Source organism: Citrus clementina, unplaced genomic scaffold (assembly GCF_000493195.1).
Source record: "Citrus clementina cultivar Clemenules unplaced genomic scaffold, Citrus_clementina_v1.0 scaffold_5, whole genome shotgun sequence".
In the NCBI taxonomy this organism is placed as follows: Eukaryota; Viridiplantae; Streptophyta; class Magnoliopsida; order Sapindales; family Rutaceae; genus Citrus; species Citrus x clementina.
In genome coordinates, this window is record NW_006262201.1 from 28709141 (window position 1) to 28727603 (window position 18463).

The 18463-nt window shown below is 33.3% G+C and overlaps 2 protein-coding genes across 3 annotated transcripts; both read left to right on the forward strand.

The window, feature by feature from the left end:
* The first annotated feature begins 5419 nt into the window (after nucleotides 1–5419).
* LOC112097731 (putrescine-binding periplasmic protein-like) lies at nucleotides 5420–10215 on the forward strand. Of its 2 annotated transcripts, none has more exons than XM_024183122.1 (5): nucleotides 5420–6008; nucleotides 6160–6294; nucleotides 7833–8015; nucleotides 8961–9069; nucleotides 9762–10215. In XM_024183122.1, exons 1-5 carry the CDS (start codon nucleotides 5766–5768, stop codon nucleotides 9770–9772), a joined length of 681 nt encoding a protein of 226 aa, XP_024038890.1. In that variant the 5' UTR covers nucleotides 5420–5765; the 3' UTR covers nucleotides 9773–10215. The 2 variants fall into 2 exon arrangements, with proteins under 2 accessions (XP_024038890.1, XP_024038889.1); XM_024183121.1 differs by having other exon boundaries at nucleotides 8961–9060; nucleotides 9204–10215.
* Nucleotides 10216–15796: 5581 nt separating this feature from the next.
* Nucleotides 15797–18462, forward strand: LOC18040686 (receptor like protein 30). The gene is made up of 7 exons (XM_024183741.1): nucleotides 15797–16207; nucleotides 16387–16542; nucleotides 16863–16937; nucleotides 17018–17146; nucleotides 17405–17479; nucleotides 17976–18134; nucleotides 18248–18462. Exons 1-7 carry the CDS (start codon nucleotides 15850–15852, stop codon nucleotides 18460–18462), a joined length of 1167 nt encoding a protein of 388 aa, XP_024039509.1. The 5' UTR covers nucleotides 15797–15849.
* Nucleotide 18463: the final 1 nt, after the last annotated feature.

Sequence of the window (18463 nt, forward strand, 5' to 3'; positions counted from 1 at the left end):
ATCCACGGATAGGGCCTTGGACTTGCCGCGAGTCTTGCCTTGGGCGCGTTCTCCCTCTCGGCCGCGGCTTGGTTCTGGTGGAGCATCCACACTAACAACACCCTCTTATGCTACGTTCGAAGGGTTGGCCATTGCTTCGTGAGCTAATTTGTGTGCGTGCAAACCTTAGCTCTGATACCACTTGTCACGGGATGAGTGTTTTGCGCAGCTAACCCGTGCGGCACTTAGACAACTTTACCGAATGTTGCTAAGTAAGCCTAGAGCTTCTCGAACTAGAGAAGAGAGCAATTGAGCCAAAGAAGAAAACTTGTATTGCACAAAGAGAGAATACAATGCTTGAGTTGCTTACAATGTTTGTTGGATACAAATGCCTAATGCCATCCCATATTTATAGGGGAGTCCTAACAAGCTCTAGAGATTCTAGAGAATTCTACCCACTATCTAGAATTTACATGTGCTGGAAAGTCATAGAGAATTCTAGAATATTTACATGTTCACATGTGCTAGAGTTGCCTAGAACCTTCCGGAATTGGGCCAAGCTAGCACTCTTGGCCTTGTATTGGCTCTCTAACCCGAAATTGTGGGCAATTGGGCTAGTGAATTGGGCGGTCCGCAACACTAAACTGAGTAGAAACTTCCGCACATCTCTCAGCATTTACATGAAGAAATCGACAACTATCCTCATCTCTCAGCACATCTCTCAGCATTCTACAAAGTTGCATTTCACTAAGCAATCTATCCTCTCCATTCCTAGCAAAGTGACATTGATTCCCGTATTTGTAATCACCTAACTTGGGTTTTGGGCATAGCGTGGTCTTAAAATTACCACCCAATACTTTGTTCAGTGCCAATGGCATCCACAAGCTCTAGCCCTGTTAGCTGAATCATATTCAATGGGACAGTGAGGCAGCATTTCACTGACATATTCAATTTGACTACTTATATTGACGCAAATATTAGAATTTGAAATCACTTCTTTTCTTGGAATATTATATTAAAATGACCCCAAATGAAAGTTCTTGAATGGAAATGATTTTTATTTAATTTTCCAACAGATTCAAGAAACCCAGAGAACACAAAATTTACACAGTAATATGATTAAGACCTGAGAACGTACATGTAGTAAATGTCTATCAAAAAACATCCAAGGGTTTCTTTAAAATTAGAAACTAGTAAACAAAAAGAAAGAATCATTTTACATTTTTAGCAACTTTGGGGTGAGTGAGGAGTGAGAAATTGAAACCCTAAAGTGATGACAACAGTAAGATTCAGTATGAAGTGAAACCCCAATTTGGAATGTAGGCATGAGTTGCTGAGTCAGTAGATGAAGCTATAAATAGGCATTCGGTTTGGAGGGCCATGGAATCGTGTACTGGAGTGGGCTCCAAGTAATAGCCTCTATCACTGGAACGACACATCTGTAAAATGTGATACATGGGGAAGGATTGGGCATTATATTCTTAGATTAGCGCCTTATTTAGGGTGTATATTAAGCAGATTATATATTACATGGAGATGGAGTTTATGAAATAGATTAAAAAGAAAAGGAAATTTCAGTGCCTAAAAGTTTGCCACTTGGAATATTTCGGTGTCTAAAAATTCACTCACAAAACTATAGCTGACAAAAGGTTACTAACAAAAAGTTAGGTCCATGGGTTGTTAAAACTATATAGCTGACAAAAAGTTACTAACAAAAACAGAATGTCCATTTTATAACTTTCTTAAAAAACTTTCCTTAACTTTTTTAAAAAGTTACCAACAAAAACTTATTTCCAATTTTTATTTTGTTATAATTTTTATAACAAAATTCGTAGTTAACTAAACTCTTCTTATTCCCTTTCTCAACTGCCATACCCTAACCCACTAAACCACGCTCAATTAAGGCCATCAGATTCTCCCGGGCCCACATTAATCCAACTGCTCACAGAGACCGACAGCCTCTCTATCTCCATTTCAAGCTCCCTCTTCAACTGGCTTCTGCGACCGTCCTACTCTTTCTCGGATTCGGAGTCCGTATTTGCTCGGCCGGTCCCACGCAACTCCCTCTCACTCCAATTGTGACCCAACAAGACCAATTGCTTAATCAAGGCACAGAACAAGAAGAGGATGAGAAGTTGAAACAATAATTTGAGAATTGGAAATCGAAAACGTACGCATTGACCGTGCCTGTAAGGTTTGTTTCTCTTCAGAATTCAGTGCCTCAATCTTGGGTTAAGGATTTTATGCGAAGTCAAGGAAAGAGATTGAAGTTTCAGATGAATTTGTGTGCTAGCATTGATGGGATCTTTAACAATTTATCTGTGCCCTGTAACAAAGTTAAGGCTAAGTCAGCTTCTTATATGGCTGCTGATTTGGTTAGTGTTGGTGATTCATGGCTCAACTTTGCGATTAAAAAGAGATTGATTGAGCCAATAGCTGGAGCTGAAGATCAAGATTGGTTCAAATACTTAAGTCAAAAATGGAAGGTAACATACTAACATCTTTATCTTTGACCCGATAATTTTTATTGTCTTACATTGAAATTTGGTAATGTAATTTGTTCTCTATTTGTGTTACCCTTAGTAGTCGTTTTATTTATTTGTTTATTTGCTTTTATTTGCACTAACGAAATCTCAGGTATATCTACGCAGGAATGATGCAGGAGAAATTGATCCTCGAGGTAAAATATGGGCGGCACCATACAGGTGGGGCACAACGGTGATAGCCTCCAAGAAAAGTAAATTTCGAAAGCATAATTTGGCTCCGATTGAGGTAATAATTTTCTTTAAACTCATTTAGTTTTATATCAAACAAAATCAAGACTGCCTTTCTCTTCAATATTTTTTATGATAATATCTTTAGAAGCATCTCATTGACAGGTAACAATGGCATCCCTAAAAGAGTCTATAAACTCAATGATATTATCTTCTACAAATGGTTCATTAAACTTTGTCGTTGTACTCAAATGTACACTCAGATCAATGAGAAGCTATGCCACTTTAGCATGTAGTGATGGCACTTAATAAGTGAGTTGCTAGGATGTGAACTAGAAAAATTAAATATTGTCTCCTTGGGTATGCTAGCTCGTAAGTCAGGGTTAATATCAGAGCTTAAGATACTATAATTGTGAGAACCTATTGATTGCCAATTAAAATATCCATTAAAATGTCTAGGGAGTTATGAAGGTGGAGGTAACTTCCAATTTCTAAGGCCACAGAGTAAAATAATTTGGATAGAACTATTGACTACTTATCTTTAGCAGAAGGTATATTTTTAACTACAGCTTTCTGCTTTGTTCTAAGAACTAGGCAAAAGTGGTATATCTTCAATCCAATCAACATATATACCACGTATCTTCCTCTTCACTTCTGTCCATTTTGATTTGTACTTCATATCCTGCACTTGCTGCTTAGAAATAGTCTTACTCTGGACATTGAAAGTAGAAAAAGTACTTGAAACAATCATTGGCACAGCCCGAGATTCCATTGAATCGTGGACTCCAAGCTTTCATAGCTCTATAAAGAAAATGACAAAACATCATACAACTGGCATTCAGCTTTTAACATGTGCACAACCTGAGCGAGTTAGCAAGCCCCTTGTTGCGTTCCCATTGAATAGACCTACTTCTGTTATCCACAGAAGATCCACCACTCAAAATGTTTATCACCAAGCCATTCCTAAACTGAGTAGAAACTTCCGCACATCTCTCAGCATTTACATGAAGAAATCGACACCTATCCTCATATTTGCAAGTTTTCTGATAATAGAACTCTCCACAAAGCTGCATTTCACTAAGCAATCTAGCCTCTGCATTTATAGCAAAGTGACATTGATTCCCGTATTTGTAATCACCTAACTTGGGTTTTGGGCATAGCATGGTCTTAAAATTACCACCCATTACTTTGTTCAGTGCCACTGGCATTCACAAGCTCTAGCCCTGTTAGCTGAATCATATTTAATGGGACAGTGAGGCAGCATTTCACTAACATGTTCAATTTGACTACTCATATTGACGCAAATATTAGAATTTGAAATCACTTCTTTTCTTGGAATATTATATTAAAATGACCCCAAATGAAAGTTCTTGAATGGAAATGATTTTTATTTAATCTTCCAACAGATTCAAGAAAACCCAGATAACACAAAATTTACACAGTAATATGATTAAGAGCTAAGAACGTACATGTAGTAAATGTCTATCAAAAAACACCAAAGGGTTTCTTTAAAATTAGAAACTAAGAATCATTTTACATTTTTAGCAACTTTGGGGTGAGTGAGTGAGTGAGAAAGTGAAACCCTAAAGTGATGACAACAATAGATTCAGTATGAAGTGAAACCCCAATTTGAAATGTAGGCATGAGTTGCTGAGTCAGTAGATGAAATTATAATTAGGCATTCGGTATCTTTCTTTTCGGTTTGGAGGGCCATGGAATAGTGTATTGGAGTGGGCTCTAAGTAATAGCCTCTATCACTGCAATGACACATTTGCAAAACGTGATACATAGGGAAGGATTGGGCATTATACTCTTATATTAGTGCCTTATTTAGGGTGTATATTAAGTAGATTATATATTACATGGAGATGGAGTTTATAAAATAAATTAAAAAGAAAAGGAAATTTAGTGTTTAGAGTTTGCCACTTGGAATATTTCGGTGTCTAAACATTCACTCACCACTTATTTCATGTCTGATTATATGTTGAAAAGATATTAAAGTAATTTAACGCAATTAAGGCTTAACGTATATTTTTTATTAGTAGAGTGTAGAACTTTTAAGAAATATATTATTAAATTACTATAACTAACATATTATTTTAAAGTTGTGTTATGAAAAAAAATGAAATAAAAACGTAAAGTAAATAAGAATATTCTAAAACTTTTATCTTTTTAAAATTAGTTTTTAACATAAGGTGAACAATTTTTTTTTAAATCACATATTCTAGTTAAAATCAAATATGTATTTATATGAAGCTTGTAAATTTTTTTTTAGTACTGATATTTGAATATTATCAATAAAAAAAAAAGGGTAATGTTCATGCTGCATTATTTTTGTAGCACACAAAAGGACAACACCGTTTATGTTATAATACTATTGCTTCTGTTATGATAGTATTTTTGTTAGTGGCAAAATATCATTTTTTTTTTAAGTAAAAAGGTGGACAGAATGCAAATCAGTTTTTAATCCTCAATTTCTCCCAAAATTTAAATTCGTAATTAGTCAAATAAAATTGATCGAAAACCATTAAGCTAGGTCCATGGGTTGTTAAAACTATAGCTGACAAAAAGTTACTAACAAAAACAGAATGTCCATTTTATAACTTTCTTAAAAAACTTTCTTTAACTTTTTTAAAAAGTTACCAACAAAAAGTTATTTCCAATTTTTATTTTGTTATAATGTTTATAACAAAATTCGTAGTTAACTAAACTCTTCTTATCCCCTTTCTCAACTGCCATACCCTAACCACGCTCAATTTAGGCCATCACAGTGACCGACAGCCTCCCTATCTCCATTTCAAGCTCCCTCTTCAACTGGCTTCTGCTTCGGTCGTACTCTTTCTTGGATTCAGAGTCCGTATTTGCTCGGCCGGTCCCGCACAACTCCCTCTCACTCCAATTGTCACCCAACAAGACCAATTGCTTACTCAAGGCACAGAACAAGAAGAGGATGAGAAGTTGAAACAAGAATTTGAGAATTGGAAATCGAAATCGAAAACGTACGCATTGACCATGCCTTTAAGGGTTGTTTCTCTTCAGAATTCAGTGCCTCAATCTTGGGTTTAGGATTTTATGCGAAGTCAAGGAAAGAGATTGAAGTTTCAGATGAATTTGTGTGCTAGCATTGATGGGATCTTTAACAATTTATCTGTGCCCTTTAACAAAGTTAAGGCTAAGTCAGCTTCTTATATGGCTGCTGATTTGGTTAGTGTTGGTGATTCATGGCTTAGTTTTGCCATTAAAAAGAGATTGATTGAGCCAATTGCTGGAACTGAAGATCAAGATTGGTTCAAATACTTAAGTCAAAAATGGAAGGTAACATACTAACATCTTTATCTTTGACCCGATAATTTTTATTGTCTTACATTGAAATTTGGTAATGTAATTTGTTCTCTATTTGTGTTACCCTTAGTAGTCGTTTTATTTATTTGTTTATTTGCTTTTATTTGCACTAACGAAATCTCAGGTATATCTACGCAGGAATGATGCAGGAGAAATTGATCCTCGAGGTAAAATATGGGCGGCACCATACAGGTGGGGCACAACGGTGATAGCCTCCAAGAAAAGTAAATTTCGAAAGCATAATTTGGCTCCGATTGAGGTAATAATTTTCTTTAAACTCATTTAGTTTTATATCAAACAAAATCAAGACTGCCTTTCTCTTCAATATTTTTGATGATAATATCTTTAGAAGCATCTCATTGACAGGTAACAATGGCATCCCTGAAAGAGTCTATAAACTCAATGATATTATCTTCTACAAATGGTTCATTAAACTTTGTCGTTGTACTCAAATGTACACTCAGATCAATGAGAAGCTATGCCACTTTAGCATGTAGTGATGGCACTTAATAAGTGAGTTGCTAGGATGTGAACTAGAAAAATTAAATATTGTCTCCTTGGGTATGCTAGCTTGTAAGTCAGGGTTAATATCAGAGCTTAAGATACTATAACCGTGAGAACCTATTGACTGCCAATTAAAATATCCATTAAAATGTCTAGGGAGTTATGAAGGTGGAGGTTACTTCCAATTTCTAAGGCCACAGAGTAGACATCATCCAGGATCCTAGGAAAGTCCAGTTAACCTCCTGCTCGATGCAATTAATAAATTTGGTCAATGCCACTGAAACCTGTTAACTGACGTCACAATGCGACATGAGCACTTCAAAATGGGACAGACGGTCAGTAGCACTAAATTTTTCTTGCCTAAGATTGAGCAATTGGTCTAACTACTAATCCCTATTGTAGGTTGATCATTATTTTTTCAATTATGTTCAGTTTGACCCAAAAAGTTGCAGAATCTTGAGCAGAATATTGTCACTAAACACTGTCAATGTCGTTTAGGTTAGCCAACTAACTTGATGTTAAAACAAACACACAGTGTGTCTCATGTCTCACAAATCAAATAATCATCTGTAATGATGGAGAATTTTTCCAATGTATGAAGTATGCTTTGATACGTGGGTTACCTTGGAGAAGATATCTCAAAATAAAGAATATGGGGAGAAAACAGTTCAGTAGTTTATTATTCTGTAGTCAAGTTTTGTCTCGAAAATGGTCAAAATTTAAATGAATAAGGACAGGGGATCTTCATTCTTTTTTCCCTTTTTTATACCAAGATATCTCTCAACCTTTATATAATCCCCACTGGATATCTGCTTCTAATAATTAAAATAAAAATTTCACCGCTCTAACAATAAAAAGTAACATCTTTAGTCAAATAATTTACAGTTCCTCATCATCTTAGTGTGAGACTATCAGTACATTCCAAAAACATAATAAAACTGGTTTGATCCTGTTTATTGATGTTTAAATGTTGTTCATTGTGACATGTAGAAATGATGAGGTGAAGTTTATTTGGACATCAATTAGTAAGATCTTGTTTGAAGTTGTTTTCTGAAATGAACTGCCAAATGGTAGTTTTTGGGGGCATTTGATGGCTCTTTTTTTTTCCTCATTTTCAACATATGCCTGCTTGGAACAGGAAGGATTAGGCTGCAGAGTTGTTATATATTTTGAGATGCTCTGGTCATTGCACAATTTGTTCACACTGGAAATTAGAATGAGAAATTTGTTGATGCTGTTTTGAGAGATCTGCATTCTATGCACAATAACATGATTAATGAAAATGCATTGTAGGACTGGAAAGATCTGTGGCAGCCTGAGCTCGCAGGAAAAATTTCAATGGTTAATTCTCCCCGAGAGGTTATTGGTTCAGTTTTGAAGTATAGGGGAGCATCATACAATTCAAACGATATTGATTCGCAAGTTGCTGGTGGGAAGATTGCTGTTCAGCAGAATCTGGCATTACTTGCAAACCAGGTACTCTTACAGAAATGATATATGGTCATTGCATGTTATTGCCTGACAACTGATTTTGTTTGTAAAAGTCTGCTTCTTGATACATATGAATGCATGTGTTAGTGTTTTCTTCTCCTTTTCATACATATAAATGCATATGTTAGTGTTGTCTTTTCCTTTTCATACATATTAACACATATGTTGGTGTTCTCTCCTGAGATGGATGCAATAAAGGCTTTTGCTCCTAAATTTAGCTGAAGAAATGGCAAAGGATGTGAGATTCTGTCTCATTAAATTAACAAAAACCCAAAACAATGAAAATCCATTATAATGTGGTGTGGGTAAATTGGCTCCATTTGGTTCATTTACTTAATGTGAACGCGCGAGCAGTAGAGACTAACAAAATGAAGTGACAACAAGAAGTCAGTGTCCTTTGATGGATGCATTTTTAGGCAGAAATAGGTTTGTAATTGACCAAATTTATCTGGCATGCCAATTTCAAAAAAAAAAATTATGTGGTTATTAGCTGTAATGAAGGGGGATAGTAGGTGCAATCAGGTGGATCCAGGAAATTTCAACAAAGTTTTGGTATGGCGTAGGGAAATTGGTTTGTGCAACTCAGGAGTCTTTCAGGTGAACGATGATAGGTTTTGATTTATGAATATTATAAATCTGCTGTGCATAGCATTCTAGTAGAATCATCTATAAGTTCTAGTTATTGAAATTGTATGCTTTGCCCGGTTTGAGTTAAGGGCACATGTAATATGAAAGATAGTTGTCGCATCTTTTAGGTTACCTAACATTTGATCAATCCTATTATGGGGGCTTCAAGATGTCTAACAATATGTAGAATGCCCATGCTCCTCCCCATTGTTTATATTATACAATAATTTGTTTTAGATGCTAATATCTTTATCGATACTGGTAACAATATGACAACATCTGCGTTTATTGGGTTTTACATAGGTTCGACTGTTTGACAGTACATACCATCTGAAGGCATTTGCAATTGGAGATGTATGGGTTGCTGTTGGGTGGATTAGTGATGTTCTTCCTGCTGTCAAACGTATGTCTAGTGTTGCTGTTGTTGTTCCCAAGTCTGGTGCTAGCTGCCTGCCATTCTTCTTCGATATTCACATTGTTATCTCCTTCATATTAGCGATCAGTAAACACGATAATGTGACTAATAAGTTTGTATTCTCTTTATAGGCAATCCGTGCTGCCTCAAGACTTGAAACAAAACAAATTGGAGGGCGAATCAGAGGTCCATCTCCGTTAATCCATCAATGGATAGAATTCTGCTTGCAAACAGCGAGAGCATTGCCTTTCAAGCAAGAGGTAATCCCAGGTGCATCTCCCTCTGCCCTTGAAAGTACTCTGGTTAAGTTGCCTGAAGAACTTCTGGAGGGTAAACCAAGTCTGGATACTAACTTAATTGCTGGAGTACTCCCGGCTGAAATTCTGGCCAGATGTGAGTTTTTGGAGCCATTATCTGAAGCTACTTTGTCAGATTATGAGTGGCTGGTTGTTAATCTGCAAAAACCTGCTCCTGTCTTGATGAAAAGGGTGCAACATTACTTGTCATCATTAATCCAAAGCTTTCTAGCAAGAGCTACGTTGAAAAGTTAATGGCGCTGCATGCCAGTCATTATAATGCTGTCAGGGCAATTGGATCAGGGCAATTAGGTCAGAGCATAACTTCATTAGGAAAGGAGGCTTCAGCTACGTTAAATATTACAGGATGTACTGAGATGGCTGAAATTCTTGAGGTTTTATGAGAAACGAAAGATGAGTGTTTGTTTGAACAAAGTTGTTGCCAATCTTGCAGAGTTCGAAAACAAAGATCATGGAGCGAATGCCACCGATTTCTTCATCATTTTAGCCTCCATAGTTGAAGTTTCCTCATTTGAAGCTGTTTATGCATACGATTTTTCCCTGCTCTAGTACATGAAATTGAAGAATTACCAGATGTGATATGCTGAAAGAGGGAAGTTTTCTTCCTTGAATGTGGCCTTTGTGATTTGTCTTGAAGGAATAGGATGATCACTGGCAAGAACCCTATCAAGTTAGATTTTATGGTGTTAACATATTATTCAGCATTTTGTTACATTAGCAATGATGCTTTCATAGCATGAAAGTGTTTAAATTTAACTGAATGATCTTGATTGATCAATTATGAGTTTTAATCGAGTAAAAACTAAATACAATAATCGTTAACAAATATTGAAATTGGGTAAATATGATCTTGATATTGATGAATTTGAAATCACGACCCACACAGGAAATCACCCTTCGCGTGGGGATGGAGATGTTTACTGCAGCGATATTGAATATGTCCACTGCTCTTTGGGTTATGGTGCGACTTGCGATTTCAAGGTTGCCATGAAACAATGGAAAAGATTAACATACCCTCCAATGAATGAAAACGGGTGGACTAATTCTGATTACCTAATTGACTCAGGATCAGGATCGGCTGGCAATAATAACAGTTTATTAACAATGCACAGTCCGAGTACTTTTCCAGGATGAGATACGACGTGGTCTAATGTTGATAATAATAGATTATCAAATGACAAATCGTTGTTCTTGGGTGTTGATTTCAGAAATAAAATACATTCTGAGAGATGCTGGTCTACTATTGCAAGCCCCCAGATTTAAGAATCTTTTGATGATAATTTAATTGATATGGACAGTTTCCATATCACTTTTAAATCATCTTATGTAATTGTGATGTTAGGAAGCATTAGTGATCTATATGTGAATTATTATTAGCGACATTAGTGGTTTTATCTTGTTAAAATATGGATGACTTCCAGTTATTATTTTATTGTAGACAATCTTATTCAATTAACATATAGTTTAAAATCATTATGTAAATTAATCTATTAATTTTCATGATATTTAATTGAGTTAAAACTAAGTGCAATCAATAAATCTCTTTTCCATTAAAAAACTGCTACCTTTTGATTTTAGTGCTTAATATTTATTGAACTCTGATGCAGGAAATTTGAAATCAAACTCGTAATACAGATTATCTAATTGCGAGTTACTGTCCATAGCTGCTAATTTGTAGTGATTATCTAATTGACTGAGGTGACAATAATTCTTTTATTTTCAATAGCACAATGTGGAATTCAATAATTAAATTCTCCTGTTTAATTTGTTTCAAGTTAAATTATTAATTACTTAAACTCTGTTTTAAGTCTTTAATTTTATGTGTTTATGCAGAATTGGATTCTTGAGCGTGTTGGACACGACCAACAATGAAATTGACAGTAAACAAACATTAGAACGTGTGGACTCCGGTAAGCACCAATGAATTTCTAGCCCCGTTGACTCCGCCAACTAAAGTTTTGTAAAATAAAAAAAAAATACATAGAATTCCACCAAATGCAAAATGCGTGAAATTTAATTTTCTGCCGTGTGGACCAAAACATAATTTAACGAAAAAGGAAAAAATGATAAGATTTTTAAAATGTGTGGAAGGTGATCCATATTTTACTGAAACGACTTGTTAAATTTTTTAAGGATTTAGAATATTTAGTCATAAATTACGTGCATGTTAATTTTTCCGCCATTGACTATCATATTCTAGACTTAATGGTACCTTTCTTGATGAAGGGTACTTAGTCTCTCTTCTCCTCTTATAAAAATTATATTAATTGATTTCTTGTTATAGTTAATAGTCTTTAAGAACGGATAGATTTATTGTTTTCATGACCAAATTATGCATGCCTAAGGTTGCAACTATTAATAAAATTAATATTTAATGTTTATGTTAAAAGATATAAGATTTTATGCATTCATTAATTGTTATTAGCTAAAGGATGAATTATTTTTTCCCAATCAATTGATGCATCTGCAAGAGTTTTTTTTTTCTTTTATTGACCATAATTATATTCCGGGTACAATAAATTGTCTTTGGTGCTTGGAAAATATGACATCTCTCTGTCAACTTACTGGAAATATCTCCTCATCTACTCTCATTTATCTAATATCAATTGAAGATCTCATATTTCCAAACTATGACTTCCAAATCTCATTATCATTTGAGCATTCAAAACTAATCAAGTGTGGAAATAATCAAATATATGCAAAAATCGAGTCACAATCTTTGGCCCCTCAAAATTCTAATTATATAACTTCTATATATCTCATACATTTTCCAAATGCCTCTTCCATCAACATCACTAGGAGTATGTTCATCTCTCACACATTAACTTGAGTGGAGAGTTTCCAAATTGATTGTCAGAAAACAATACAAAAGTTAGACACGCTTGATCTGTCTAATAATTCTCTTTCGGTAAAATTAATTAATTTTAGGGGAATTCAGCCAACCACTGTAATTTTAGAGTGATCATTAATTAATTAAACAATACAAATATCTAAAGTGATTAGATGTTTGCTGACAATACAAGTTCATGGCTTGAAATTTGATCTCTATCGATTGGTTTTTTAGTGCTTAATATTTACGGAACTCCGGGAATTTGAAATCAAACTCGTAACTACAAATTATCTAATTGCAAGTGTTTGTCCATAGCTGCTGATTTGTAGTGATTATCTAATTGACTGAGGTGACAACAATTTTTTTTTTTAATTTTCAATAGCATAATGTGGAATTCAATAATTAAATTCTCCTTTTTAATTTGTTTCCAGTTAAATTATTAATTACTTAAACTCTGTTTTAAGTCTTTAATTTTATGTGTTTATACAGAATTGGATTCTTGAGCGTGTTGGACACAACCAACAATGAAATTGACAGTAAACAAACATTACAACGAGTTGAGTGTCGACTCCGGTAGCTGCCCTACAAGTCTACAACTTTACAAAAAATAATTGAGTACACACATTTGATTCTCGGGACCCTTCAATGAATTTCTAGCCCCGTTGACTCCACTGACAAAAGTTTTGGAAAATAAAAAAAAAATTCATAGAATTCCACCAAATGCAAAACGCATGGAATTTAATTTTCGGCCGTGTGGACCAAAACATAATTTAATGAAAAAAAAAAGATAAATTTTCTAAAATGTGTGGAAGGTGATCCATATTTTATTGAAACAACTTGTTAAATTTTTTAAGGATTTAGAATATTTGGTCATAAATTACGCTCATGTTAATTTTTCCGCTATTGACTATCATATTCTAGACTCACTGGTACCTTTCTTGATGAAGGGTACTTAGTCTCTCTTCTACTCTTATAAAAATTATATTAATTGATTTCTTATTATAATAAATTGTCTTTAAGAACGTATAGATTTATTGTTTTCGTGACCAAATTATGCTAGATTAAGGTTGCGACTATTAATAAAATTAATATTTAATGTTTATGTTAAAAGATATAAGATTTTATGCATTCATTAATTGTTATTAGCTAAAGGATTAATTATTTTTTCAACCCAATCAGTTGATGCATCTGCAAGAATGTTTTCTTTTATTGACCATAATTATATTCCGGGTACAATAAATTATCTTTGGTGCTTGGAAAATATGACTTCTTACTTCAAGTTTGATGTGTCTCTCTCCATAAGCTTACTGGAAATATATCCTCATCTACTGTCATTTATCTAATATCAATTGAAGATCTGACTTTTTCAAACTATCACTTCCAAGTCTCATTGTCACTTGGCCATTCTTGGACCATTCAAAACCAAACAAGTGTTGAAATAATCAAATATATGCAAAATTAGAGTCACGACTTTTGGTCCTCCAAATTCTAATTATGTTACTTCTATATATCTCATTGTCACGTCACGAACTTGTTGGCACATTTTCCAAACTCCTCTTCCATCAGCTCTCACACGTTAACTTAAGTGGAAAGTTTCCAAGTTGATTGCTAGAAAGCAACGCAAAATCAGACACGCTTGATCTGTCCCCTAATTCTCTTTTCTACGTTGAAAAAGAAAAAAAATAAGAAAAAAGAAAATAGATCTATGTAAAAATAAATAATAAACTGAGTAAAAGTACATTTGTTTATTTAACATCTGATCGGGGCATTTTTGGTGTAATTTCGTGCTGTGTAACCCACAACTAAAATCAAACAGCCCCTTAGAATACTTCTTCCATTTTATCTGCTACTTTTGTGGATCTTATAGGGTGGGCATGTGAACAGAATTTAAAAATTTTAATAGTCTCAAAGAATAAGATATGCTAAAGCTAAAGTTGTTGCACCTTCTAATTAAATAAAGTTGTATAATTTCACCAACTTGGAAGAATTGATATTAATGGACGGTCCCCTCTCCATATATGAAGCCTTCTTAAAAGTTAATTTTTATTTCAGAAAAAAAAAGTTTAAGTTACATATATTATAGTAAGATTTTTTGAGACCAATTCCCTTCTTGAAATAATAATGGATAAGTATTAATTTAAAAATAAAATGAATATGTATTGATTATATCCTGATTTTCATCGATTATAGTGAGAGTTTCTACAAATCAATTCCCTTATTCAAATAATACAGAAAAAATAGTAATTTAATAGTAAAATAAACATGTGTTGATTATATATTCTAAGTTTCATCGATTATGTGATCAAAGTGGCATTGTTGATTTATTTCTTGTTCAATGTTAATTTTTAGGTTATATAAATTTCAAGGATCTAAAATCTTTGGTCATGGATTACACGCTTGTTAATTTTTCTGCCATTAACTGTCATATTCTAGACTTAATGATACCTTTCTTGATCAAGGCTAATTACTCTCTCTTCTCCTCTTATAAATTCCTCTTCCATTAACATCACTAGGAGTATGTTGATCTCTCAGACGTTAACTTGAGTGGAGAGTTTCCAAATTGATTGTTACAAAACAACACAAAAACTAGACACACTTGATCTGTCTAATAATTCTCTTTCGGTAAAATTAATTAATTTTAGGGGAATATTCTGCCAACCTCTGTAATTTCAGAGTGATCATTAATTAATTAAATGATACAAATATCTAAAGTGATTAGATGTTTGCCGACAATACAAGTTCATGACTTGAAATTTGATCTCTATCGATTGGTTTACAAATGGACGTACTTGTGCCTTTGTGGCGATAATCGAACAAGTTCCCATGATTATTATTTTTTCCAAAAACTTTTTTACAACAAATTCATCTCGCCAAAAATTCTATGTTGCTAGCTAACAATAATTGAGCACTTGGCCGCATTGACTCCACCTCTCCACCTCTTTCTAAAAACATGGAAAATGTAATTTCCACAAAATGCCAAACATGTGGAATTTAATTTTTTTGCCTTGTGGATCAAAATACAAATGAAAGAAACAGGAGAAAAAAAAGGCCCAAAGACTTCTAAAAGATGAAGAAGTCTTTGGGCCTTTTTATAATGGTGAATTTTTTAAAAGAAAAAAAATAACAACATTTTTATGGTTGGTTTTGATAATCATATGTACGTATATACTCTCTAATTTTCAAAATGGACACATAAAATTTTTTTTTTTTTCACAAAATATATATTATTCATATTTTTTATTTTTTATTATCATATTTTTATTTATTATAAATGTTTAGAGTAAATTTTTAGGTTGAAATATAATAAAAATGTATAATCGTTCTCTTATTAAACACACATACTTTTATTAGTTTCTATGCATTTGTCATCTCAATCTCTCTCAATTATTCTTTATTGCTAGCTCAAAACGCGTTGCTGTTGCAAATTATAGCAAAATGACAAATATGGAAAAAAAGGGAAGAAAATTAATGCATGAAAGACTTGGAGAAAACAACAAAATAAGCCAACTATGAGCTAGTTGGGTGTATAAATTGTTAGATGTGTTATATACAAATAGCATAGAGCCCTCTAGTTAGTTCCAGAGACAGAAAGAGCGTGTGTGTTTTTTCACAGTTAGAGATATAGTTAGAATGGGTGGTTCAAAATCAAAAATGATGATAATGTTTATTATGTTATTAATAATATTTAAAAGTGGGTGGAGTGAGGGATGTTTGGATCACGAGAGATTTGCTCTTTTGCGACTCAAACATTTCTTCGATGATAGTTATCTTTATGACTGGGCCGATGATGAGGGAGCTACTGATTGTTGTCAGTGGGAAAATGTTGAGTGCAGCAACACCACAGGCCGAGTGATAGCGCTAGACCTTTCTTACAGGTATGGGGGAGAGTACAGTTGGTATCTGAATGCTTCTTTGTTTACTCCCTTCCAACAACTTGAGTCACTTGATTTAACTCGCAACAACATAGCCGGTTGTGTTGAGAATGAAGGTGCTTCGTTTAATTTAATTAATTTACTTCTTCTCTCCTAATTTAAGTGGAATATCAAGACTGAGCAACTATATGCATATTCATTCAGTTGACAATTTTGACATATTTTTTTAAGTGATTAATTAATTTTGAAATACACTAGTATCTATGATCTTTTTTTTTTATTATTTGGCTTGCAGGTCTAGAGAGGCTATCAAGATTGAACAACTTGAAGATGCTTAATTTAAGTTATAACTCGTTCAACAATAGCATCTTATCATCTCTAAGTCGTCTTTCATCTTTAAGATCATTAAAATTATCTCACAACAAATTGGAAGGAAGTATTGACGTTAAAGGTACATGATTAAAACTCCATCTCTTCTCCAAGCTCTTTCATTAACTTGCTAAAATAAGATTCAGGGCTTTGAATTCAATTTTTTTTATGATTAATATTAAAAAAAACAGTTTTTAGCAATTTATAAATGCAAGTTTTAATGTTTCTCGTAATTTCATCTTGTAATTTCATATGTCTTGAATTTAAGATTAAAAAAAAAACTCTAATAGCGAACCAAACACCTCCACAACTTATTATTATCATTATTATTATTGTTTTTTATTTTTTTATTTTTTTTGTGGTGAGGTTTGAAACATTCAACTCAATTTGTACTTATTACAGAATTTGATTCTTTGAGAGATTTAGAGGAGCTAGACATTGGTTGGAACGAGATTGACAAATTTGTGGTCTCAAAAGGTACTACAAATACAATTAAAAAAAATGCTAACTTATACAAATTAGTTGGATTCTTGGCCATTTGGTTTATTATTTTACAGGTTTGAGAAAGTTGAAGTCTCTCGGTTTAAGTGGTACCAAACTCAATCGTAGCATCTTATCTTCTCTTTCTTGGTTAAGAGAATTAGATATAAGTTATACAGGATTCAAAGGAACATTTGATATTCGAGGTAAGTCTAAGCCTTGCTTTCTCATTTTATATATGCCAACTAGATTTGTGTTACATCGACATAATTTAATATTTAATTTGATAAGTCTGAAGGAATTACATGCTAATTTAAACATACTTTTATTTACTTTGTCAATTAATTAATTAATTAATTACTATTTGGCTTGGTTTGGACGAAATTCTCATGATGTTTTAATTTCTTTAAATTAATTAATTAATTAACTCTGTTTTTAAGTCTTAAGTCTGGGCATGTTTGCAGAATTTGATTCCTTCAATAACTTAGAAGTGTTGGACATGAGTGGCAATGAAATCGACAATCTTGTGGTTCCTCAAGGTAAACAATTAAAATATTATTCAATTACATTATTTTAATTCATTTGATTAGGGAAGGCCAAAAAGGTCCAAAAAAAAAATTAAATAAAGAAACAGAGAATTTGTATTATTTAAAAAACAGAATGTAATAAAGATTTGATTCTAGTTCTTTAATCTTTAAAGCGATTGAAAAACAATGTTGGTCTTTTCCCAAAGCATAAAATACGAATTGAATGCCAATTAACTTAATCATTCATTTCGTTTAGCTCTAAATTTAGACAATGAATTTTTATATTATTTCAAAAACAGGACGTAATAGAATTTTTTTAAAAAACATATTGTAATAAAGATTTGATTCCAATTCTTTAATCTTTACAGTGATTGAAAAACGATACTACTTCCCAAAGCATAAAATACGAATTGACTCTCAATTAAATTAATCATTTATTTCGTTCATCTCTGAATTTAAATAATGAATTTTGATCTTCAATCTTTTCCTAATTATTATTAATAAACAGGTTACGGAGGTTTGAGGAAGTTGAAAAGCTTTGGTCTATCGGGAGTTGGAATTAGAGATGGAAGCAAGTTGTTACAGTCAATGGGATCATTCCCATCCCTCAACACTCTTGACCTGAGCTATAATAATTTTACCGATATAGCGATAACTACTACTCAAGGTAAGTAAAAGGTACAGATGTGGCCAAATTTATAAATAAATTGTTAATTAATTAATTTTTCCGTATTATTAATAAAGTGAAATTTGTTGCTCCTTCCTTCTAAATCTAAACAGAGTTGCACAATTTCACCAACTTGGAATATTTGACATTGGACGAATCCTCTCTCCATATAAGTCTTCTGCAAAGCATTGCATCATTATTCCCTTCATTAAAAAATTTGTCAATATCTTATTGTGAAGTAAATGGTGTCTTACGCCGTCAAGGAAAAAGAAAAGCGTTGATTGTGAACTCCCTCCATGGCGGTCTACGGGTTCAACATTTTTGTTAAT

Excerpts from the sequence above, each read along its gene's own strand:
- LOC18040686 (XM_024183741.1), top strand. The coding sequence starts at position 15,850 with ATGGGTGGTTCAAAATCAAAAATGATGATAATGTTTATTATGTTATTA. Across the intron at positions 16,938-17,017 it reads CAAATTTGTGGTCTCAAAAG|GTTTGAGAAAGTTGAAGTCT; the intron begins GTACTACAAATA and ends ATTATTTTACAG. Across the intron at positions 17,480-17,975 it reads CAATCTTGTGGTTCCTCAAG|GTTACGGAGGTTTGAGGAAG; the intron begins GTAAACAATTAA and ends ATTAATAAACAG.
- LOC112097731 (XM_024183121.1), top strand. The coding sequence starts at position 5,766 with ATGCGAAGTCAAGGAAAGAGATTGAAGTTTCAGATGAATTTGTGTGCT. Across the intron at positions 8,016-8,960 it reads TGGCATTACTTGCAAACCAG|GTTCGACTGTTTGACAGTAC; the intron begins GTACTCTTACAG and ends GGTTTTACATAG. Across the intron at positions 9,061-9,203 it reads TGTTCTTCCTGCTGTCAAAC|GCAATCCGTGCTGCCTCAAG; the intron begins GTATGTCTAGTG and ends TTCTCTTTATAG.